The sequence below is a fragment of the Natrix helvetica genome (assembly GCF_964273705.1).
Source record: "Natrix helvetica genome assembly, chromosome: 3".
NCBI classification, from domain to species: domain Eukaryota; kingdom Metazoa; phylum Chordata; class Lepidosauria; order Squamata; family Natricidae; genus Natrix; species Natrix helvetica.
The window spans coordinates 23,341,134-23,368,165 of record NC_138549.1 but is presented as its reverse complement, the minus strand read 5'-3'; the positions used below and the strand labels follow the sequence as shown (position 1 = coordinate 23,368,165).

At 38.8% G+C, this 27,032-nt stretch overlaps 1 protein-coding gene across 1 annotated transcript in view; it reads left to right on the top strand.

The window, feature by feature from the left end:
- Positions 1 to 26,781, top strand: part of ABCC4 (ATP binding cassette subfamily C member 4 (PEL blood group)) — a 202,609-nt gene extending 175,828 nt beyond the window's left edge. Inside the window, exons 30-31 of the mRNA XM_081948711.1 lie at positions 20,282 to 20,416; positions 24,282 to 26,781. Coding sequence (XP_081804837.1) covers positions 20,282 to 20,416; positions 24,282 to 24,389 — 243 coding nt within the window. The 3' untranslated portion in view covers positions 24,390 to 26,781. The remainder of the gene's footprint in view (positions 1 to 20,281; positions 20,417 to 24,281) is intronic.
- Positions 26,782 to 27,032: the final 251 nt, after the last annotated feature.

The following is a 27,032-nucleotide window of genomic DNA, read 5'->3' as shown; positions in this document are numbered from 1 at the left end:
TGCCCCCAAAAGGAAATCCTCTTGCAAGAATATTACAACAGAGAAATGTAATTAATCTGGATCATATATTATTTATTTACTCTATTTAGCTATTTCTAAACTGTCGGAGTCCACACGGACTCCAAGCAGCATGCAAAATACAATACAAACAAAACAACATTAAAATAATGACATTCAACCAACTATGGAAGGCATCTGAAAAGAAGTATGGGACTTTAAACCTGTTGGAATAGTATTGATTGAACTTGTTTTCTAAAAGCTTGGTGGATTAGGGCTACCTCCTTAAGTTGCTGTAGGTGACTGAGTGTCTCTGTAAAATATTGGGGCCTACAGAGAAATCGATACAAAAAGTTGCAATTCTAATTGTTTTAGACCAGGGGTTTCCATCCTTTTCTATACCCTGTACCCCTAGAACACTTCTGATATATTCTCGCACCTCTTACAAAAATAAATAATTATATGCATATAATTTACATGTAATTATGCATATGCACTATAATTTTGAAACGTCTAAACCCAAGTTTTCGCACCCCCTGGAATATCGTCTTGCACCCCAGGTTGGGGATCCCTGTTTTAGACCATGATTATTAAGGGTTTGATATTTTAATGTTTCATGGCAGTTTGTATTTGTTAGCATGTCGGTCTGGATTTTCTGTAATTCCTGAATACTGTTTTTTTCAGACTCCATTAACCTAAGTGCCCTCCAAACTTTAGTCATTTTGAACTCCAAATAACTTGGTCAATAGTAGCCTAATCCTGGTGGAAGATTGGGTTTTCACAGTTTATAGAAGCCATCAGCATTCCTAAACTTGGGGGGGGGGGGGGAACCACTTTTGAACCTTCTAATAGATCCAGCAAATTTGGGAATTGATGAAGTCTTGATTATCGCAGTTAACCTAAACGGTGCAGACCTGAAGTTTTTGTTGACTTCAGTTGCTTTGACAGCAAACATCACTGAAACAGTTCTAATACTGAGTATACTTGCACAAAAGCATTTTCACTGAGATTATTTATGTTGAAATTGGAGGTAGATACAGTTGTCTGTCATACAATTTAATAAATACTGTTCAATAAATGTAATGTTAATTTCAGTCAAATAAATTGCATCTGTATAGCTATGGTTTGTCTTCTCTACCTTAAGATCTTCCAGATGTATTGACTAAAATTTCCAGCATTACTCCATACATTTTTCCAGTAGAAAAATGATGAATTTATTGGAGTTGAGCAGCATCTATGTCTGATCGATCAATCTGATTGAATGAATGAATGGTGAGACCGGGAGAATAAAATTCCCAGCAGCAACCTCAATTTTCTGGAGTCAACATGTGTAAATTGGGTGGCCATATGAATTTATTTAATAAAAATAAATAAAAATAGCTCCCCCACTCCACTATGTGACTAGATAGGCTACTATTCCATTGTCCTTCCATCAATTGGTGAAGACGGTCATTTTCAGAAGGGTGAGGAAGATCAGCCTTTTGGGAGTGATGTATTTATACTAGTTTTTATTAATCAGTATTTAGTCATTTTAACTGCTTATCATGTTTTATGGATACTGCAACATACAAATAATTGTAAATAATAAATTTTACAGTACAGGTAGTCCTTGAGTTACAACCACAATTGAGCACAAAATTTATGTTGCTAAGGGAAACATTCGTTAAGTGAGTTTGCCCCATTTTACGACTTTTCTTGCCACCGTTGTTAAGTTAGTCATTGCATTTGTTGTGTTAGTGATGCACTTATTAAGTGTATCTGGCTTCCCCATTGACTTTGCTTGTCAGGAGGTTGCAAAAGCAAATCACGTGACCCCAGGACACTCCCAACCGTCATAAATAGGAACCAGTTGCCGAGCATCTGAATTTTGATCACGTGACCATAGGGATGCTGCAATGGTTGTAAGTGTGAAAAATGATCATACGTCATTTCTTTCAGTGCCCTTGTAACTTTGAATTAACCCATATTCATATTTTATTATGCAGACTGTATAGGGCAACAACTTGGTAATACTTTCCAGGATTTGAACATTAAAAAGCACATTATTTTAGTACTTCCAAATAAATATATTTAGATTAAAGAGGTGGTGGGTTCCAGATCCCGTCGCAATCGGTACGCTGCAATGGGGCCGGGCATCCACCACATGCACGCGTGCTACGCATGCATGCACGCCCACCACCCTGCGACGTTCCAGCTGCTTGGTGGAGCGTTGCGCAGGTCCCGTATGCTGCGTGCCCATGCGCAAATGGCCCAGTTGGATCAAATATAGGTAAGGAATGTGGGCAGGCGGGTGGGCCCTCCAGAGCACTGTTCCAGTACGGTGCCTGCTGCTCCCAGCAGGCACCAGTAGGCCCATACTGAGGCGTACCGGCTGGAATCCACCACAGGCTTAAAGCCTGAAAATCTTCTAAAGAGACTTTCTCCTCCTATCAGTGATTGTATTCCCTCAGTAGCGAGGGAAGGTTCAAGAATACATCATTTATAACATCTGTGATAGTCAACCATTAGGGATTAAATTAGTGGTGGGTTTCGGATCCTGTTCCAACTGGTACAGTTGGAATGGGCCCGGTGTTGCCCACATGGATGCATGTGGCTCGCACACACATGCGTTTGCACACATGCATCATACTGCTAGTACCTTTAATCTTAAGAAAGATGTATTTTATTATTCCGTTGTTTTGCTAGAATATATTTAGTGGCTAACCACAAGAATTGAATAATTGTTTTGCGTTGTCTATTTCATATGTTCTCAGGAAAATGTACCAGATAGCTTATGGGGCTTTTAATTGTTAAGAAGGCTGAGGGGGTAATCTTTCCAATCTCTTGAAAAAGTTTCATACAGAGTAATTAAATGGGCTATGCCAGTAAAGATGGCAAAATAGAAAACAATTTTTTTTTCTGTTGAACTTGACAAGCTTGTAATTTTCTTGGCAGCAATTCTAAAGTAAATTCACCACTGCCTTCTTCCCAGTCTAATCTATAGCCTGGGATATTCAGGTTTGACTTTGCACACAGCTTTTGCCAAAATTGGCCCCTGACACCTGCCTGGCTGCATTTTGATGATGTAACTTCTAGAAAGACTTAGATCAAGGGGTTGACAACCTTAAACACTCAAAGAGCCACAAAGGCCCTAACCAGAAGCCCCCCCCCCCGTTCAATTCTGAAGCCCACTGGAAGTTCAGTTCCCCCACCATAGAGTCTCCTCCTAGCGATGCATCCTTTTTCCTCTACCTGTCCTAACCGAAAGCCCCATCAATTGTGGAGCCGCAGCAGAGGGATGTACGAGCCACATGTGGTTCCAGAGCTGCCGTTTGTTGACCCCTGACTTAAATTAATACAGTTTTAAGAGGCTTAGTGTCTTTTATGAATGCTTTTATAGTAATCTCTTAATAACTTTATGATAGATCAGGGATGTCAAATTGGTGGCCCACGGGCAGGATGCATCACATGTAGGCCACGCCCACCTCAGCTCCCCAAAGGGGAAAAATGTCATGATACATCACATGATGGCAATGTGACGCTGCGAGTTTGACACCCATGTGATAGATGATAGATAGATCCATAGATGGATATAAGTGAATAGATATCATAATGGTTTTTTGACTAAGTTGCCTTGGTTTTGCTTTAAGGATTTTTGTTTTGTTTTGTTTATTTTCCTCTATTGGGAAATAAAAATAATTTCTATGTGCAAAAGTGTAAACTCATCGCAGCAGAATTTCTAGGGAAGTTGAGCTGTTTGGTTATCTTCAAGAAGCGTGTTTTTATTATGTACTAAGCAGTGGTGGGTTCCGGATCCCGTTCCAACTGGTACGGTTGAAACGGGCCCGGCGTTGTCCATATGGACGTATGCAGCGTGCGCATGCATTGTACTGTCCAATGACGCCTCTGCGAGCCTCCATGATGCTCCAGCTGCTCAGCAGACCGTCGCACAGGCGCTGTACGCGCCGTGCATATGTCTGGAAGTGCTGAAGACTTTAAAGACAGGTAAGGAGTGCGGGCGGGCGGGTGGGCCCTCTGGAGCACCGTAACGGAACGGTACCCAGTGCTCCAGGCAGGCTCCGGTACTCCCATACCGGGGCGTACCGCCTGCCACCCACCACTGGTACCAAGGTTATATTGTTATACTGCATATTGCAGAACAAACTCTCACTTTCTAAATATTAATGACTGCATTGTTTTAGTTTTTACTTTTATTTATTCATCATATTTCTACACTACATGTGAGAGATTTTAGTTGCCTGTCTGAAATTACTTGTGATAGAAAATACCTATTAATTAATAAATTTGCCAAATATTAAAATCAGTTTTTCAAAATAGTAAAATTGTAGGAAAACACTCTATAATTATTGGGAGGGGGGGGACGATGACAACGACTGAATATAGTAATAAAATGCAGTATATAATGAATGGAACATACCATATTATGAAAGACAAACAGCAGCATAAAAATATAAGAGCTTTATTGTATATTATTCAGTGAAACGTTCTGATTACTACAATTCCCTATTTTCTAAAAATAGTTGAAGCTGTGATGATTGGGTCAGATCACTCTTCCATTCTGATGATAGTGTTCTAAAGCTCAACAATTCAGGAATATGATTTATATTGGAATGAAGCAAATATAAAGACATGAATTTCCTTTTCAATATCCAGCACTTTTTATTAAAATTTACTAAGCCATACATTCCCACAAAATTATCTGTTTGAGATGTGCACATGTTAATTGCTGTAAAGATTTTCTGTTTCTCACTTGGAAAAGACATTTTGTTCACTCTACAGAAGAAGGATCATTGGAAGAATAGTTAAGTTGTGTAAATATGCTTTCATATCCAGAATAACTTTGTATATGAAAAGTGAATTTGACAAAGAATTTTAATTTGAAATGAAACTATTACAAAGTTATAGTTTTATATATGGATTTGTACCACATTCGACATTTGGACTTCTTTCTATATAAAGTGTTAATATTTTACAGTAGTTGTGTATGTTTCCATAAGTTTGTATAAGATGCACCAGAGTATAAGGCGCACCAAGATTTTGAAGAGGCACATTAAAAAAAAGGTTTTTGCACTCTGCAGACCTCCCAAAAATGGCCCGCTTCCTGAAAATGCCCCCCCCCTTTTTTTAAAAAGGGCATGAATAGCCTTTAGGAGGCTTGTAGAGTGCTCCTGGGGAGTCGGGGGAGGCAAAAATGAGCAAAAACCGTTCCATTTTCCTCTCATTTCTGCTCTCCCCAGCCCCCAAGAACACTCTGAAAGCCTCCTAAAGGCTATGCATGGCCATTTTGGTGAAGGGGGTGGGGTTTCGGGAGGCAAAAAATGCTGCATTCGATGTATAAGACACACCCAGATTTTCACCTCTTTTTTGAGGGGAAAAAGGTGTGTCTTCTACTCCGAAAAATATGTTAATTCTAATTGTTAGTTTTTAAAAGTAATATCACACACCCTCATTTAGAACTAATCAATTAAATAAATAAATAAAAACTTTATCTACCACTTCATATTCCCTATTTATCCAACTATAATGTGTTTTTCCTTTCCTTTCCTTTCCCTTTTCTTTCTTCCTTCATTTTTGTTTCTGTTAAATTATTATTATTACGTAACACATCTGTACCAGTATATAATTATTTGACAGGGGCCTTTTGAAATAAGGACATCTCCATTTGAAAGTAAATTCCATCTAAGATCTACTTCCAGTACTCATATATTTCACTTCAACAAAACTTGGATTGCGGAACACAGAATTAATTTATTAATACATATCAGAATCAGGTCATTGAAGAGAACAATGACATTCGTTGTTGTTTTTTATTTGAGCGTGTTTAAGACAATTTAATGTAATGCATTTCAAGTCTGACATAGTGGAAGATTTTTTTCATTTAAGTTTGAATAATTAATAGGAGTAGACTTGTAGTATCCATACTATAATATGCTACAAAGATGACGAGACAAAAATGTTAAATTTCTAGGAGGAAGGCAGCTAGTTCACCATATAAGATGTCATCCTTTTTTAATGGTTGATGCTAATTGAACCTTAATACCAACTTGAATGGCATTTCCTAACCATTAGTGTATTTTCTTTGACAAGAAAATGTCATTACTCTGGCACCTGGAGAGCTGCCTTCAACAGTTGCTTTCTCTGAATGAACTTCTGTTTATTAGTCTTTTTAATCTATTCATAGGCACTCATTTAACCCGCCTCTTTTGAATTTGATGTAAAAGAAGTTGTCAAGTTAGCGAGACATTGTCAATGTATGGATCAGTTATCTGATTCAAAGATATTAAGGGCAAAGTTGGATTTCAAGGATTGTGGCCACTATATCTTGCTAACAACATTCAGAATGGCATGACTGCAAAACAATGACCCACCACTCTTTCATGATGTGATTACACTGAACTTGGTAGACAATTGTTTCAACATTTGATAAGAGGTCTAGAGTTCTTGTTGTTCCTTTTTTTAAAAAAATCTTCAGACACAGGTATTTAATCTGAGCACTTGCTGATGTGGGTTTATATAATCAGTATCTTCCAAAAGTTCCTAGAACAAATTATGTATCTTTCTGACATTATGCATTACCTCATTAAGGTAGTATGTTGTTCACTCTTCAAAGTAGTGTTTACAAACTGCTAGAATGTGCAAGTGGTCAGATTAAGATGTTAAAGTGTTCTGTTTTGCTAGCGAGGCAATTGTTTTGAAGAGCCCATTATTATGGGTCATTCCTTGATCCAGATATTTATGATCAAACTTTTGGAGTTGTTCTTGCCTGCTATGCTTTTAACAGCTTAGGCTGCTATTATATAAAATCAAACCTTGATTTTATATATGGATTTTTAGACACATGGAACTCATCTTCCAAAAGTTTCCAGTACAATTCTTTTCCAGCCCTTTATAGAAATGCCTGCAAAGTTATTGACTTTAATTTGAAACAACTAATAAATTGACATTTTTAATACTTCTGGAATCTTTTTTTTTCATTGAACTGGTTTTTCTTTATTGCTGTTTTCATCTTAAACTGTTCTTAACATGTTTGGCCAATAAAGAATTCTACCCTCTCCTCTCCTACCCTCTCCTACCCTCTCCTACCCTACCCTACCCTATCCTATTCCTATTCCTATTCTATTCTAACATGTTTTGAGAGAAAAGGTGATCTCTCCAACTTAATTTTCTGTGTCCTTTCTTAGTACATTCCTATATCATTGTTGATCCTATTGCTTGCTCTTCAAATCGTGGAGGACCTCAATTTTTTTAAAGGGTCTAGAGAAATCCATTACACATTTTTCCCCTGCCTGAATATGCTACCATGATTTTAGCATGCTATTTGCCATTAAAATATCTAAACTAAATAGGGAATGCAACCTCAGGCTAACATTCCAACCTGGAAGGAAGAGAAAAAAAAAAGGTCATCCACATGCATTTATCAACAACATCGCAATGCCATGCCTTTGTAATATACTAAGCCAAGGTTATATAAGCATTGATTTTACTTTTGCTCAAGGCTGTTCAACAAGATGCCGTTGCTTTCCTGGGAATATGAGTATACTATTTGTTCTTTCCATGCTAATGCATAGAATCATACGGCTGGGACCTTGGAGGTCTTCTAGTCCAACCCCCTGTTCAAGGCAGGAAATCTTATGCCATCCTGGTCAAGTGATTGTCCAGCCTATTTTTGAAAACTTCCAATCATGGAACGTTCCCAACTCCAAGAGGCAAGCTATTCCATTGATTAATTGTTAATTGTTCTCTCAGTCAGGAAGTTTCTCCTTACTCCTAGGTTGGATCTCTCTTTAACAACATTACTTATGGTCCTGCTCTGTGGTGTTCAATCCCCTTTTCTCTTTTACAGCCTGTCAAATACTGGAAGTCAGTTATCATGTCACCCCTAATCTTTCTCTTCGATAGGTGGACACAGCTAGCTTTCTCAACCATTCATCATATGATTTAGCCTCCAGACCCCTTATCATCTTTAAGTTGTTGTACATTAATGTTATTAGCAATGCTTCCTCCCCTTGCTCCATATTGCAATCTGTGAAACCCAGAACCAGAGGTACATACATATAAGGGTTTCCTTCTAATGCCAAGTTGTGCAAGAGGAAAAGAAACTTATTTAAGGGGGCAGAACAATTGGAGTATCTGATTACCTGCAGTGGCTTATAGACAGTTGGGTAAAAGAATGGGATACCTTCCAGACAGGACTTTTTACTTGTTTAGGTTTTGGTCACATGACTGATCTGAGTGATAGCAAATATTATGGAATTAAAGTCGTCAGTGCATATGGGACCATTAAGATCTTAATCTTTTCACAGACTAGGGTTTATGGAAATCAGCTGTCCAGTTGGACTGTCCAGTTACACATTCATAGCAGCTGTTTTGTTTCAGTTCTGGTCCAGTTGCGCTGGTGATCTGTTTTCTAGTCTCATGGTTTCAGTTTCTTTTAAATATCTGTTAAATACTTGGGGAGTGTCTCTTCTGATCTGAATTTTCTTCATTTGCCCAGAGGTTTAGACTCATTTGCACACATGGCAAATTTGACTTCCTGTTTTTGAGCAAGGTGCCTTGTGGGGAAATGCCTACACTTGGGAATGTATTTCGCTGAAGCCAACTAGATTTCGTTATAGTTTTAGATGCTTCGTATAAAGCTTTTGGAATGCTTTGGTGGGTTGGATGATCTTTGATTTCCTCACAGTTTTAGCTCATATCAAGGATCATTATTATTTATTTGCTGGGTTGATAGGTTGCTCAATCAGAACTGACTTTGTTATAGGCCTGCCCTGTTACCTTTATGCTATAACAAAAAAAACCTGTCTGTTCTACCACATTTCATTCTTTATTTAAGGAGGAACATTCTAGAGTTTAACCACATTATAAAATTTGAAGGAAATCTATACATAAGTACAGAATGTGAATTAGAAGTCTTAGAAGTGGTTTACAGATACTGTGAAGGGTGTAGCCAGGAGTTACCCTAGTTTTGATAACATCTTCTAGCTAGAAAAAAAAGAATTTGTGTGGTGAATCTGTGTGGGGTTTTGCTGATTATCTCAGCAGACAATTTCTTCCTCAACATTTTACCTAAGATAAAGAAACCTCTAGGATTGCAGCAGTTGTAGCAATCACTGAGGTATATTGCAATCTTACTTTAGTCCCCATAGCAGTTGCTACTGTAATATTAAACAAACTTCGGTGGAATTTCAAAATAGGAAAGGCATTTTGTTTTACATTGAAGGCATAGTATATGGATACATTCTTTAAAAAAAATCCAACTCTAAGGCCTTAGCATCCTTTGTCTGGGAGTAACTATACTAAACAAACAAACAAACAAACAAACAAACAAATTTTCTAATATCTTAAGAGATATTAGAAATTGGGTCGAAAGCCCACAGGCTGATAATCTGGTTCAGTTGTTATTCTTCCAAGCAGTTTCTTTTGTTCCTGTAAGATAAAAAGTTTTTTCTGATAATCATAGATCATCCCAAGGGTGAGCAGATCCAATTCCAATCAAAGAATTGCATTAAAAATACTACTCTTAAATTTATTTCAAGGTACCTACAGTTTGGAAATATGTAGAAAAGTGATATTAAAGATGTACTTATAGAAGATTGAATATAAAATAGTAGACACAAAACTCTAGTATAATAACCAGACTCCTGTGTTTTATGCGAGCATTCCAAATACGTATCTATTTGCATAGATAACTTCGGATTGTTTGAAATCAAGGCTCTACATTATTTTCATCAATTGTGTATTTATGAATAACAGGCCTCTTAAAGAAAATCAGCCTTATGGTCTTCTCATGAGTAACAGCTCATTGGAACAAAATAGACAAAAACATATAATTTTCTTCATTCCGTTTCATAATTTATCACATTCACACAGTAATGCACCAGAGATCCCACCAGTTTCTTACAAAGATTGAATGACTAACTACCTAAGAAAGATTACACCTTTCAAAAATTCTGTTTTTTATGTGGCTTAGAAAGACATGGGGAAGTTTATTGCTCTAATATAGGTATATTAAACTTTGCTGAAGTAAAAAAAAAAAGTTCACTGAGAAGAAAAAAAAATATTTACTTTTTTTGTCAATGCAGCAAGAAATTGCACATGATTTATAAAAAAAAAAACCTCCGTCCCAAAGTACAGCTTAGCTCCGTGATGGTGAACCTATGACACGCGTGCCAGAGGTGGCATGCAGAGCACTCTCTGTGGGCATCCACACTGTCACCAGCTGCTCTTCTGGTTTCTGGCTAGTGATGGGATTCAGCCAGTTCGCACCTATTCAGGAGAACTGGTTGTTAACTTTCTAAGCAGTTCGGAGAACCGGTTGTTGGAAGAAATCTCATTTTGCTTTTTTCCACTTTACAGGGCTAATCCTGTAAGGAAGGCAGGAAGGAAACATTCTGCTGTTGTTTCTAGCCTAATCTTTATTGCCCTGCTTACAGAAACTGCCTCTCCAGCTAACCCTTATTACATTGTAACAGCTAAGGTGAAGCGCCCATCGACCTGAGTGATGCTAAATTGGCCATGCCTACCCAGTCACATGACCACTGAGCCCTGCCTACCCAGCTGGTTGTAAGGGCAAAGAACTGGTTGTTAAATTATTTGAATCCCACCACCGTTTCTGGCGTACACATGCACATCAGCTAGCTAGTCTTCGCAGCCACCGGAGCGCCGGAAAGTGCCCCAAAAAACAGCCAAAAATGGCCATGAAAACCAGGCATGTGCGTGCTGGCCAGCTGGTGTTTAGGTTTCCGGTATCCCGGCACGCTCACATGCACGCATGTTCCCGTTCGGGCACTCTGTGCTGAAAAGGTTCGCCATCACTGGCTTAGCTTGTGACTATAAAGTTGTACCAATTACCTCTGTCATAAGAATTGATCTTAACTGCTTAACTATTTATGCTGTCAAAGAAGTTTAGAATTTCTTGAATATTGCCCTATCCGGAACTAGGAAGGAGAAACATTGCTCTGAGCCCTTATCTCTGTAAACATTATCTATACAATTATAGATATGTTTGGTGAACTGCACCATTTAAACTTCTTGGCAGGACAAGCAGTTCTGTACGTTCACTCTCATTGAGGTCATAATTCTTGACAATTGTACAATAATAGCTATAAGAGAAATTTCATTTCATACATAAGGGATATCAAGGAAAATCATTATCTGCAAACCTCAGCCTTGCTTCCCAAATCATCCCTTCTGATGATACTGTTTTAAGTTTTGATTAAGCTCTGTTAGTATCCACAACAAGAAGCCGAAAAGTAAGGGCCAAGGTAGCAGCTATGTGAGAGATACTTTCATGTTTGAGACTCATTTGTTCATATTTGGTGAATAGCCTAATCGATATTTCAGGAAAAGGTCACACCAATTCATTTATCTGAAATCCGGTACTCAAATCTTGTTGTCTGGTTCAGCTTCTGTGCTAGAATACTACTGCCTTCCTATCATTTCAGATTATTTTCGTTTCATCTTGTATCTCAGGAACTGTCTCATTTGTATGATGAATGTAGCAGATTTTGCATTCTGTGGCAGTTACTAGAACAAAAATTTAAGTTGTGCAGAGATATGACGAGCCCTCCTAATTACACCTAGATGACAAAACTAAATACAAATAGTTAATGGATGGATTCTGCCCCATTTCCCCACTTTACAACAGTGGTTATAGGTGTGGGTTCCCTTCATTCTCATGGCTTCAGTTCCTGAAACTAAGCTTTTTCTCAGACTAAGCAAGAATGTCAGAAACTTGGCTGATGTTTAAGCTTTTGATTATAATTTATATATGCATTTGTTGGAATAGAAGTACCTATCCCTTGCCGAAGGCTCTTCTTCAACATCTGTGATGTGACCTCACATAGGTTGCTCATACTGCCTACCTGCTCCCACCTTCTTCTCCTTAACCATTTCATTCCAACGAGTTATTTTCAAAAGATATGCAGACCTCAGACAATCTCAGAGGATGGAAATTTCTGCTGAACTTTTACGTTTATGTAGATAGATTGAAGAAAATCCCATGAGCTCGTTGGCTCTTGTCTCATCACGGTATAGGTTCATATTTGCAGGTTTTATTTTTTTCATACTTTATATGGAATGCCTGTAAAAATAGAACCAATCCATAATTATGAATGATGAAAAATGAAAAAGCCAGGAATTTTATGTGATAAATCCTGTTTTTTATTCGTGTTGGGAAGTGAATATGTCGTGAGCATTGGAAAAATCATGAGTCGTAGTTCCGAGCTGCATTAGGTTTGGTGGGCCACAAATTGTTTGAGTCGGGCTGTGCAATTCTTCAGAATTGAGCTCCAAGAGTGGTTTGGATTGTGTTTGGCAATGACACTTTGAAGGACAAGTGCAATTTTCTCGAGGATCCATATTCCTTACTAGGATTTGCATGTTTGCTGCTATCTATTTCCAATTTTAGCAAGGTTTCCATTTATATTGTTGAATCTAAATTTTTGAAGCAAAATAAACGATGCACCATGAACCAATCTATAGGGAATTGAAATGCTGTACATAGTTCAAGACAGATTTCTTTACTCTGTAGCACAGTTATTTGTTTAAGATTTGTATAGTGATCTTCAGAACAAGGCTGTAAATGGGAAAGTCATCAAATTTGCAGGTGACTCCAAGTTGTGTGTGTGGGGGGGATAGCTAACATGTTAGAAGATAAACTCAAGTTCCAAAACAATCTTGACAGACTTGAACTCTGGGTCTTATCCAACAAAATACAATTAAGTGGTGAGAAAAGTAAGGTCTTACACTTAGGCAAGAAAAATCAAATAGGTGGTACCTGGATCAACAGCAATAACTGTGAGAGGGATCTAGATGTCCTGGACCACTGAAGTATGAACCAGTGTGCTGCAGCTGCCAAAAAGTCAACCGACAGATAATATCGACAGACAGGTAATATCAAGCTCATTTAAAGTGATGTAGTATTTTATACTGCATAGACCACTCTTGGAATACTGCATACAGTTCTGGTCACCACAATTTAAAAAAACAACAACGTTGAGACTCTGGGAAGTTTGCAGAAAAGAGCAACAAAGGTAATTAGAGGACGAGGCGCTAAACCATTCAATATATGGATGTAGGAATTAGGTATGTCTAGTCTAATGAAGAGAAGAGCTAGGGGTAGTAACATAAAAACAGTCTTCCAATATTTCAGGGTTTGTTACAGAGAAGAGGGGATTAACCTTTTCTTCAAAACACTTGAGAGCAGGACAAGAAGGTACAGATGGAAGCTTAGCAAAGAGAGATCCAAGCTAGGAGAAGAAATTTTCTGACAATGGGAGCAATTATTCAGTGCAACAGTTGCCTCCTAAAGTTGTGAGTGCTCCATCTCTGGAGGTTTTCAAGATGAGATTGAGCCACTTGTCCAAAATGGTATAAAATTCCCTCCTTAAACAAGGGGGCTGGACTAGAAGAACTCAAAGGTTCTTTCCAACCCTATTAGTCTATGTTTTATGTGTAGGTATATCCTTAAAAATATTCATCAGTTTAGCTCACATAAGTTGGGATCTCTTTCTCCCAGTGTGGCAACCTAAGCATCAATAAGTTTTCATTTGCATGTGCAGCTGACCTCTTAACTTCAGCTCTGAGGATGCTTTCTAAGGTTCTGTCTCTAATCTTCAAATTTACATCTTCTGATAAGAAGAAAAAGTATATATAGTTGAACAGTTTATGTGCAAATTGCACCAACTAAACATGTAATTCACTAAGTAAAATATAGCTTACCCTTCGTGCATTATGACATTAAATGTTAACAATGATAGTTGTCATACCTATCATACCTAAAATAAGATTTTGAAGTTTAGAGTTAGCAATGTGTGGGAAGGAATTTGAGGTGGGGGGAGCTTTTATTCCAATTGCTGCTTATCCAAAACCTTAAAAATCCCCGGGCTCATAAAATAGAAGCAATGTTACTTTCAAGAGTTGACAGCCTTAATTCACTGACAAGATGCCAGCCAGAACAAATATGCAAAACATGTCATATATTATTCATCTTGCTTTGATTTTTCTATCTGTAGCCACCTGTTTTTGTGAATGCTTTAATCCTTAAAAATAAAGTGCTAGCCAAAATTATATTGCTGAAAATACATATTTTTATTTTAAAAACACCTCTATGTGAAATAATGGCACATTTTGTCTGCTGCACATTGTGCCTTTGTGCTCTTTAAATATTCTAATTAATTTCAAATAAACAATGCCATTCTTAATGGCTCATTTCATAATTCCTTCTGCAAATATATTCAGCTCCTAAATAGCCTTCTCCTCTACTTGGTGAATTGGGATTTTACTCCTGCTCAAACAGGGGACTCTATACCATTTTGGACAAATGGCTGATCCAGTATCTTTTTGAAATTCTCCAGGGATGGATCATCCACAATTTTTGAAGGCAAGCCATTCCACTGATTAACTGTTCTCAATCTCAGGAAATTTCTTGTTGAGAGAACTCTGAAAGTTCTAGATTAAATCTCTCTTTAATGATATTTCACCCATTACTTCTTGTCCTGCCCTCAGGTACTTTGGAGAACAGGTTAGGCCTTTCTTCTCTGTGACAGCCTTTCAAGTACTAGAAGACTATCACCTTCAGTCCTTCTCTTTGTTAGACTAGTTATACCTAATTCCCTCAAAGTCCATCGTAATCGCAACTAAACTTAAACCGAATTGATGATTAGTTGATTGATTGATTAGATGCTATCAAGTCAGTATTGATTCTTAGCAACCACAGAGGTAGACTTTTTCTAGAATAGACTTTGAGGTCTCTCAGTGGTGTATTAATTGCTGATCTAATCAGTCCATCCACCTTGCCATCAGTCCATCTACTTCCTTCAACTTTCTCTAGTATTATGTATTTATCAAGGGAGCTGGATAATTGTATACAGCAAAGGCGGACCTATGGCACGCGTGCCCGAATTGGCATGTGGAGCCATGTCACCTGGCATGCGCGGCATCGCTCGATCCTCTTCTGGGTTTCTGACGCTCATTCACGTGTGACGATCAACTGGCCTCTGTGCGTGCAGCAGTGCCAGAAACTGGAAGGGCTGGTCTTCCATTTTCCTGTGTGAGCATGCACATTGGCCAGCTGATCATCGTGCATGCATGCGCACCAGTAACCAGAAGTCTAGCTGGCGTGCCAGAAACTGGAAGTCCATTTTCAGGTGTGTGCATGCAACTCCACTTCCGGGTTGTGAACCAAATGATCGCGCTAACGCACTTCCTTTTTGGCACTCAGTGCCGAAAAGATCTGCCATCACTGGTATACATTGTCCAAAATATGATTATTTGAGTCTGGTCATTTGAATCTTCCCTGAGGACTTTGATAGTTTTATTTTATAATTCATATCCATGTTTCTCCTACTGTCTATCGTACTTTCTTTTTATAACTCAAAAGTATCAATACTACTTCTATTCCGCTTTTTAAAAATCCAACTTTTGCATAATACAATACAATAGCAGAGTTGGAAGGGACTTTGGAGGTCTTCTAGTCCAACCCCCTGCCTAGGCAGGAAACCCTATACCAGTGATGGCGAACCTTTTTTGGCTCGTGTGCCACAAGTGGGGGGAGCGCAGGGGGGGGTCGAGTGCGGGCGTGCCACCCCATAATGCAACGCGCAACACCCCCAGTGCGCATGCGCGCACAACACGTGACCCCCCATTTTTACATGTTTTTTTGCCCTCCCCAGGCTCCAGGGGCTTTATAGAAGCCTGGGGAGGGCAAAAAGAGCCTCCCCCGACCGCCTGGAGGCCCTCCGGAGGCTTCAGGGACTGTCCGGAGGCTTCCCTGAAGCCTTCGGAGCGCTTAAAACCACCCTCCGAGCAAACTGGAAGTGACTGTTTCAGACAAATGGCTATCCAACATCTTCTTAAAGACTTCCGGTGTTGGGGCATTCACAACTTCTGGAGGCAAGCTGTTCCACTGATTCATTGTTCTAACTGTCAGGAAATTTCTCCTCAGTTCTCAGTTGCTTCTCTCCTTGATTAGTTTCCACCCATTGCTTCTTGTTCTACACTCAGGTGCCTTGGAGAATAGCTTGACTCCCTCTTTGTGGCAACCCCTGAGATATTGGAACACCGCTATCATGTCTCCCCTAGTCCTTCTTTTCTTTAAACTAGAAATACCCAATTCCTGCAACCGTTCTCCATATGTTTTAGTCTCCAGTCCCCTAATCACCTTTGTTGCTCTTCTCTGCACTCTTTCTAGAGTCTCCACATCTTTTCTACATTGTGGCAACCAAAACTGAATGCAGTATTCCAAGTGTGGTCTTACCAAGGCATTATAAAGTGGTATTAACACTTCACTTGATCTTGATTCTATCCTTCTGTTTATGTAGCTTAGAACTGTGTTGGCTTTTTTGGCAGCTGCTGCACACTGCTGGCTCATATTTAAATGGTTGTCCACTAGACTCCAAGATCCCTCTCTATAACAGTATCTATAACAGTGTTTCTTAACTGTGGCAACTTTAAGATATATGGGCTGAGCACCCAGATTGCAATCATTAACTGCCAAGATGCTTCTAATGGCCAGAAATCCAAGGACTGGTCGTAAGACCCCTTCAGTTTACTCCATTGTAATTTCGATCAGTTTTTGAGCAACTGGTGACAAACTGAGAATGATTACCTGTGTCATGTTGCATGGCATCTGACTGGAGGTGCCCATCAACAGGTACTATATTGTCAATCATTTAATATTGTGTGAGTTTCTTGGTAAAAATACAGGTGTAATTTAACATCACCTTCTTCCACACAGTGTAAATGTTATTAAATGCCATGTCATTAAAATGTTCTGAGACAACCTTCAGGCTTTGGGTCATCCCATGATTACTGTTTATTTAATATTTTTCCTTTCTGTTTTATTGCAATTGTGGAGGCTTGCGTATGACCTAAGTAATTAATAGCATTGCTCTTTTGTTGCTGAAAGCAAAACACACACATACATAAATAATTGGACAGTTTTTTTTAAAACGCAGTTTAAGAAAGATGTACTGTATTTTTCGGAGCATAAGACGCACCGGAGTATAAGAAGTACCCAGATTTTGAAGAGGGAAATAAAAAAAAAAAGTTTTTGCACTCTGCAGACCTGCCAAAAATGGCCTCCCCCCCCCCAAAAAAGGGCATGAATAGCCTTTAGGAGGCTTGTAGAGTGCTCCTGGGAGGTGCCCCCCCAAACAAGCAAAAAATGGCCTGTTTTTTGTGAAAATGGGCCTGTTTTTTTGTCAAAAATGGGCATGCATAGCCTTTAGGAGGTTTATAGAGGGCTACTGAGGGGTAGGGGGCAAAAACAAGCAAAAAACGGCCTGTTTTTCACTCATTTCTGCCCTCTCCAGCCCCCAGGAGCATTCTATAAGCCTCTAAAGGCTCTGCACGGCCATTTTGATGAAGGGGGCAGGGTTTCAGGAGGCCAAAAATGCTGTATTCAGTATATAAGACACATCCAGATTTTCAGCCTCTTTTTTGAGGGAAAAAGGTGCGTCTTATACTCCGAAAAATACGGTATATAGAAACTGGTGGCCACTGCAGCCACACAGAGGCTTATTCTCATACAAAGCATGTTATGCTCTATTTAATGCAAAGTGAAAACGTTTCACTCTTTGGAAAGATGAAGCCTATATTTAAAGCCTGGATTTCCCCCCTTTCATTTCTAAGGGAGTGGTTATTCAATAAAGGGCTTTGCTTTTTAAATTACACATTCAAGCATCTAAATTGGCTTGCGAAATTATAGGACATCTTGATTGTTGTGCTGATGCCCTGTAGATGAAAGTCAGTTATCTTTAAACCTTTCAGAAAGGTGATTTTAATTATAATTAAACATAGTCAATGAGGGTGCAATGAATTTAAGATTTGTAATGTGTTCTTGTATGTGTAAATAAAACAGAATAAAGAGAAGGAATTTAAATCTGTGTCGAGAATAGTAGCTCTGAGATTACAAGAATATTTGCAGTGTCATATAATATTAAAGTGGAAAGCTAAATGAGTAACATTTAATTAGATTGTGATTTTAAACACACTTGCCTGATGAAACAATGGGAGTTACTTCAGATCAGCATACATAGGATTGTTTGGAATTTACAGTGCTGTTGTGAGTTGTGTGAGGATGTGGGGGGTGTTATTTCCAATGGACTTTTCAGTCTTTCAATGGCTGTTTTTCCTTCTTCTTTAAAACATAGTTGAAAAAGATGTGTCAAGTGCTACTAAATTTTTATGACTATAACTCCATTCATATGTCTCCAAAAAGTCATCCTTTTAAAAAAAATACTTTTTTTGCAAACAATTTATTTTCTTTGGGGAAAAGCAAATAGTGTAGCATGCTTTCTAAATCACGTGAACAAAGCTACACATTTGCAAATTAATCTTTCTCAGTGGAATACTGATCAGTGTGAGATGGCTTTCCATGAAAGAACCACGTGGAAAAATCAGGAAACTCAAGGTCAGGAAACACATACTTTAAGATCAAGAAAAGAACAACAATCTAAAAATGTTACACAGATATTCCGGGTAGAATAACAGAACCTTGAATCCTGTCACCTGCCCCATCTTATGCCCAACAGAATTATTTTGAGTTGTTTCTCATGCTTTTCGTTATTTTAGGACTGAGTTACTGTTTCTAATAATTCACCCACTCCTTTCCTTATCCCTGCTCTACACTGACAACAATCAATATGTTGAACGGAAGACTTAGTGGCTGTCCTGTTTAGCGATGTAGTGACTGCTCTGTTTGGCAACTACTCAATCTTATAACTGCTGAAAAAGTATGACCAATCATCATTTGGCTGTTGCAGTGTCCCCTCAGTCAAGTGGTCAACATTTGGGTACTTTGCAATCAGCAGGCATCTACATTCATTGCAGTGTTCCATAGTCACACAATCACCATTTGTGTGTTTCACAACTGGCTTCCAACAACAGAGTCAATGAAGATGCTGGAAGCCAAATTGCAACTTATGGTCATGTGATGTCTCAAAGACCCACAATGACTTGCGTAATGACTGAATGGGAAGTAACGCTGTAAGACTGCATGTTCAAGTGATGCTTCACTTACCGACTGTGATGGAGTTAGCAATTATGGTTGGTAAGTGAAGACTACCAATTTCGTTGTATTTATTTTGTACAATGGCAATAAAGACTATACTCTTGCTTCAGCCTTAGTTTCTCTCCTTCACAATGGTGTCTAGAAACATTGCCAGTTGATGAATGAGACTAACGTTTTCCATGGAGGTTTCATAAAGTAAGCTAGCCATGAAGACACCCCTCCCAAAAGGAGTGAATATCAGGGATCTCTCAGATAGGCTAATTTTTAAAATGTGTGTAATTTTGGTTTGATCCGCTACTTCTCACAGACTTTTGTGTTGTGCAAAACATGCAAGCAAATCTGTATCAAATTTATTCAGTGACAGTTGAGGATTTTTGACTAGAGAAGTTATACTCCATAGGCCATAGCAAAAAAAAAGTGAGTTTTAGATGGCATCCTAAGAGTTGGAAGGTTATCAGAGAAGATGCCCAGAATCTGTGCAATGGAACCACAATTGTGGATAATTTCAACAACTCTTGCATTTAACGATATAAATTGTGACTGATGAAGATAATCCTACACATCTGAGATGCAACACTTCCTTATTCATTGGTTATATGCTTGATATCCTGTTTCCCCCAAAATAAGACCCAACCAGAAAATAAGCCCTAGTAGGGTTTTTCAGGATGCTCATAATATAAGCCCTACTTCACAAAATAAGCCCCAGATAAGCTGGACACATTTAGTACCATATTTTCCTCAAAATAAGACCTAATGGGAACATAAGACATAATGCATATTGGAGCAAAAATTAATATAAGATCCAGTAGTAGTCCACGGGTAGTTAAAACTGTTTTGGTACATCTGAAAAAAAGAAAGGTTGAACATTTGATTGCAGGCTTTTGTGTGAGTCTCCTCAACAACTGGCTGAGTGTCCAGTCACTTTGTGTTGTATGAGTCTTTGTGTATTGTCAAAAAAACAAACAACCTTGGTGGCATTTTCTTAAGCTCCGCTTTCTAGTCAAAACTTTGCGAAGATTGGGCCTTCATTCTCCTTTCCAGCAACCTCACTCTTATACAAAAATTAAAGCAAACTGGCCACTGCAGAAATATAATTTAAAAAACAGAGAATCTTTATTTCCTTACTTCCCCTATTAATTGTAGCTTAAGTATCCACCGAGCCCAGGTAAATATGTGCTAGAGTCGGAGCAAATCAAGTGGGATGAAGACGCCTGTTGCTGTTGCCAAAATTCACCTTTATTAAGCAACTTGTTTCTGCCGACTCATCAGGTCTTAGATCTGGGACGCCTGAAAGAATATGATGAGCCTTACATTTTGCTGCAAGAAAAGGAAAGCCTGTTTTACAAGATGGTTCAACAACTGGGTAAGGCTGAAGGTCTCTCCATCCTAGAAACAGCCAAACAGGTAAGGCACGTCCTTTCCTTCACTTCCCCCTCCCCACCCCCGTTTTTCCTTTACAAAATGTTGTAATTATGTTTGTCTCAAGATTGACTTTCCACACAAGGCAGCATATTCAGGCCTTCAGAAAAATCCCATCTTCCCCACTATAGTTAAAGCTTGTGTAGCTTTTCAATTATAAAGCCTTTTTTTTCATTCTTTATTACTGGGATTTGGAATAATAGATACCCAGAGTGGAAAATCATATGCTCCCATTCGCAGAAAACAGCTATGATTGGGATTGTTTTTGTACTTGTGTAGATGATGATACGCAGTTGTGGTGCTGGACTCGTTTACTTTTCCCTCTCAGTAAATCCAGGATTATAGTGAAGCTCCAACAAGTTCCCTTGCTTTTATAAATAAAGCTGCAGTTTTGTACACAAGCGGAGGACAATTTGGTGAATGAAATCAAATTTGATGAATAAATTTGCAGTTTTATGCATGGACAAAGAAAACTAGAAGAAAAATTCTTACTGTGATTGTTGTTAGTTGCAAAGTCGTGTCCAACCCATCGCGACCCCCTGGACAACATTCCTCCAGGCCTTCCTGTCCTCTGCCATCCTCTGGAGTCCATTTAAGCTCATGCCTACTGCGTGGGTTACTCCATCCAGCCACCTCATTCTCTGTCATCCCCTTCTTCTTTTGCCCTCCAGTAAGTCCTTCCTTCTCATTAGGTGGCCAAAGTATTTGAGTTTCATCTTCAGGATTTGGCCTTCTAAAGAGCAGTCAGGGTTGATCTCCTCTAGGACTGACTGGTTTGATCGCCTTGCAGTCCAAGGGACTCGCAGGAGTCTTCTCCAGCACCATAGTTGAAAGGCCTCAATTATGTGGCACTCAGCCTGGTCCAACTTTCACAGCCATACATTGCAACTGGGAAAACCATCGCCTTGACTATATGCACTTTTGTTGGCAGGGTGATGTCTCTGCTTTTTAGTAACTTCTTACTACTCTGATGCTACTTTACTTGTGTCATGAATGAGGCCTACCTTTTTAGGTATAACATTTTTTTCTTCTTCTGTTCAATTGTATATGATTCTTGGAAACTGCCTGGACAAAACTGCCTTGTGGTTTTCTTGCCAAGGTTCTTTAGAAATGGTTTGCCATTGTCTCCTTCCTAGGGCTCAGAGAAAGTGACTGGCCCAAGGTCACTTAGCTGATACCATGCCCAAGGCAGTGCTAGAGTTCAGAATCTCCTGTTTTCTAGCTTGATGCCTTAATCTCTATACCAAACTGGCTCTAAATAAACTTTATGACCCTCCTATGTTGGGGCATATGATTTTAACAGAATGGTGCAGCTCATGGCAAAAAAAAAAAATCAGACACAAAGGATAGGCAATCATCAGCTTTATTCCTGGCAAAAAATGAAAGTGCAGAGGTGGAAGTGGTGATGATGATTTCTTAGAAAGACAAATTTAGGAAACAAGAAGGCAAACACATATTTTGAAGCCACATTATTTTACTCCAATAAAATACTCCTTTCAGATAAAAACAAACAAGGTTCTTGTTAGATTGGGTATTGAGAAGGCAGACACAGGCTTATAGCAACAACAGCTCTTTATTAACAGTAGAACAGTATGTACAATCCAACAACTGCTTGGTCTGACAGCAGCCCTTTTATGGGGAGCTGTCAGATCTCTCAACCAATAAGATTGAACCTCTGTTCCCACTGGAACAGAGGACCTTGGTGGAAACCATGGTAGTTAGAGTGAATAGCTAACAGTTCTCTAAATTAGATATCATATGGAACACAAAATATTGAATGTACAACCTATCTGCTAAGATCATATCTCAGAATATATATACCCATACTCTGTCTGCTACCCTAAGTTATTCTAATATTCCTCTAATATCACTTTCCAATCACTTTTATAATCTACTCTCCTAGGCTTCCCTCCTTTCCTGGGCGTTTAATCCATCTGAAGCAAACTAACACAACATGCAAAATGAAAATAAGAAATAAAATGAAAAATTTGATTCTTGAATATAATTAAGCCAAAATATGTGGATAGAATAGAATAGAACAGAACGGAATAAAAATAAAATGAAATAAAATATAATAAAATAACTCTTCTGGACTCTCTGTGAAATTAGTAATATTTGAAATACAAATATCTGGTTAGAAGAAGAGATGTTTGGTTCAAAGTGCTGGATATTTGAAATAATTTTTCCACTTCCACCAAATTTAAATTCCAAACAATTCTGTAAAGCAAAGTTTTAAATTTCAAGTTCAGTAAGAACTTCTTTAAAAAACCCTTACATTCAATTAATTATGCTCATCATCAATTTACAGTATTCCTATTTCTTTTAAAGAGTTAGGAACCTCTTGCTCACAAATGAAATATATGAGAAATGCAGAAACCCAATTTTAATCTTTCTGCGGGACATAATAGTTCTCAAGATCTCTGAACATCAAAATAGGTTCTGGGTTCAGAGACTCTTAAGATGATTTTGCAATTGACCATGCCAATTATTAAGGAAAAGGGCCTGTGCCTAAAAGAACTGTTCTGGAAGTGGCATTTCGGCAATAAATTTTATTGCACCCTAGAAATCTAGTGACGAGAAGAATAGTTCTGCCTTTTTTGTAATTCTATCAAGTATAAGATCCTGGAAAAAACAACCCAAAAAGTTGGCAAGCTGGTTTGAGTTTAAATGCAGCCTTTATGATAAAGATGTGGAAAGGCGACTTCTAAGAACAGTGAAATCGCATAACATACATGTCTCTGTCAAATACATGTAAAATACATTTTATTAGACTGTGGCCCGTCTCTTTATATGAGACAAACAATTTATTTGTAACTCTGCCTGGAGCATCACCCAGTGATACAAACAGGCTCCCTGTACTGTTTTCCAGAAAGCATAAATATTAGGCCTAACTCATGACATATGTCGGCTCTATGGAAGATAGTGCATTTTGTGTGTTTTAAATAAAACTTTTTGACATTCTCCTTTCTGGGGGAAAAATACATTTTGAAGCCCCTTTTCACCCAAACACATTTTCCGATAAGAGCACGCAAGTCTTGACATTATTTCATTTTGTTACCCACATCTGTCAGGAAGCAGAGATATGATACAACTACTGAAAACTGATGATTGTGGAACAGTGAAACTTGACAGGATTTCATTTCCTTTATGTTCTGATTATACATTTATCGGGAAACCTGTATCTCTGGCAGTTCAGCTCGAAATTGGTAGAATTCAACAACTCAAAAGCTCACAGCCAAGAACTATTCTATTATTTGGTATCATCTTACATTTTAGAGAAGTTGCTTGCTCGAGCCATTGTTCCTCTTTTCCCTTTCATTATTGTGCCACCTTTTCCCCAGATCACATTTCTATAAAGCTCTGTGACTCTGCCACATTGCAAATTAAATGCTGGGATATTTCATACATCTATCCTGAACTTTCAATGCTTGTCAATCATAGTTTGTAAAATGCAGGGATTACAACCTTGATATTCACATCCAAATCTATTGTGCTTATTTTTATGCGTGAAAATGGAAAGCCCTTGCGCAGACACTAGATTTCGAAGCAGCTTTGTCACCCTGTTTTTATCTCCATTTCTGAGCCAGTAAAAGGATTTTATTTATCAGTTTAATGTCCAATAATAGTTATCTGTTGATCAGAATTATTAGCACTTTTAGTGGGATAACGACCCTATATGTTGAAATACATATGCTTTGCTGAAAATGAAGGCAGGCTTATTACTTTTTTTAAAAAAAGAAATAAAAGGATTTAAAATGTGTATTTTTTTTATCTTTGATATATATCCTGAAGTGACAGGCTTCAGAGTAAACTACCACATAAATGTAACATACAATATCTTCCTTCTTAGGTTTATTTTAAGAAGAATTATCCTGAAGTTACTTCAAGTGATCAAGGAGTCACCAGTTCATCAACATCTGAATCTCAAGGACTAATAATTTTTGAGACTGCGCTATGATCTTATGCAATCATTGGGAGGGGGCAGGTTCTCTTTTCTTGTCCTTTTAACAGAATGTAACCCTATCAAAATACAAGATGAATCTTCCAATTCATTCAAACTGTTTTTGCACTGGAACATTAATTGTCACACAGAAAAAGAAAATATATTTTTAAATAGTCCTTGCTCCTTATATTTACATACTATGTTGTTCAGAATTTTTTAAGAATTGTATTTCTTAAAGTGCCTAATTTTGTGGATTTAGCAAAAAGAAGCTTGCGCCACAAAATCTGAAGCCCCGTTCCATGATGGATAAGTTTGCTCAGGAATTCACAATTTCCTCATTTGCTCTGATAATGTCATTGGGGAGAGACATTGCACTGTAAGATTCCTGAATATGCTACTGTTACATCATCCACGAGTTGATTTGTACTTATGTCCTTTATATAGTGTAGTTTTGTTATGCAGGGGCAGAGAGACATATTCCTGTAGTTGTGCAATTTACTTTTTTTCCCAATCAGTACAGACTTTCGCCAAAATCAGCTTCCTGTGTGAGAATCCTTAAAGCCAAATCTGCTGTATTCCAAAAGCTCAGTCTTTAAAGGAGAAACAGAATAAGTTGCAATGTTTTAACACCTACTACCCAAACCATTATAATATCTGTCCTCTGTTTTTGATTCCCTCGCTCTACTGTGCAATGATAGCCAGTGAGCCGTATTTCATTTAGAGATCAAATATGGCATACATATTTTTATTCACTGCTCTGCTACCCTTGACACATTGAAATCCCTGGTGCTGGACACCTCTTATAGTTGTAGGACACCTTTCTCAAGTGGGGAAAATGTAGTTTTCTAGTTTTGCACATTAAAAACAAGTTGGGAAAGAGCAAGATCATCAGAGGAGGTATTCAGCCAGTTCGGACCGGTTCACCAGAACCGATAGCTACCCCCTGGCTCTATTTCATACTATTTACAGATGTTTTTTTAGTAAAGCACATGTACTGGAAGGCTGGAGTGAGCCAAAAAAGCATGTGAGCCAGTGGTGGGTTCTGGGTCCTGTTGCAACCAATATGGTGCAGCGGGGCCCAGTGTACACCACATGAACGTGCATAGGGCGCGCATGTGTACTTACTGTCTGTGATGCAGCGCGATGCTCCAGCTGCTCGGCTGGAGGTGCGTATGCTTGGTGCACGGAGGCCCCGAAGAGCTCAAATATAGGTAAGGATGGTGGGCGGGTAGGCCCTCTGGAGCACCGTACCAGAACGGTACTGTTGTGGCCCAACAGTGGTCAGCTGAGCTGTTGGAATCTGACAGCGATGAACACTATGGGACTGCCCTGGAGGCTGATGAAGACTCTGGAGGGTATTCGGAGTCAGAGCAGGGACTAGAGAGGTCTGTTGGCCACCAGGTGGTGTCTGAGTCAGGGAGCAGTGAGGAAGAACAGAGGGAGGCTGTCTCTGACATACGTATGCGTAGGGCTTAGAGGAGGAGGGAGCAGCTTTGGAAAAAGGCTCACAGAAGGAAATAGGAACAGGTGGCTACTAATTGGCCCCTCCCAGAGAGCTTATAGGTGTGGCGATGGGAGGGAAATGTTGCAGGAAACAACAGTTTACTAATCCAGGCGTAGTGAAAGATTGGGAGAATTTCGTGAGTTTAAGCCTTGTTTTCATAGAGATAATTTTCTGGGCTCCTAGCCAAGGGGTTGCTTATCTCCCTCCTTAGTTGTGGCAGACAGCCAAGTCTGCATCAGTATATATTAGAGGCTTGGGACAGAACAGGTACCCAGTGCTCCCGGCAGGCACCGGTGTGCCTGTACCGGGGCGTACCGGTTATAACCCACCACTGACGTGAGCGCACACATATTTGTGAAAACCACCCGTGAATATCAAGACATGCAAATCCTTAACTCCATTTAAGGGCAGTTATACTTACATTAGAACTTTCAAACTTGGCTATTACGAGAAGAGAGTTACATCCTTCACTGCAATGTTGTACAAATAATATTTTACCTTTAATTGGGAAATAATCACAGTGCCACAAACTTTTATATCTGGCAATTTAAATTTTCTAAATTTTAATAGTTTTAATATAGGCAGTAAAATGCTACCAGAGACAAAGCACGGGTCTCAGCAGTAGTTCACTGGTTGTATGAATACTTCCCGAGGATAAATCCCAGTAGAAGAAAAATGTGGGAAAAAATGTAGTGGTATCTATCTGTAAATCAGGGTAAGAGAAGATGATGTTATTCTGTGCAATGCTTCACAGGTATTTCCTTTCAGTAGCATTTCTGTTTGTATATTTTGCCAACCGAAATATGTAAAAAGTTCAATTCTGAATCCACTGTCATCAGTTCACTGTATACATTTATTGTGCCTTACTGAATCTCAAACCAAGTGTATTGAAAATACATTAATTTAAAGATGCTTTGTGAGTTTGCTTTATTTAGAGTGCATTATATACAGCTGCAAGCTACGGCCGATGAACTATTTACTATTTAGACCAGTATTCCCCATGCTGAGACTCCTTAAATCAGGGGTCCCCAACTGCTAGGCCATGACCCACTACTAGGCTATGGCCTATTCAGAATTGAGCTACATGAGTGGCTGGCTGGAGTGTGCATGTGTGTGCGTGTGCACAGCTGAACTTGTTGAACAGTGGGCTAGTA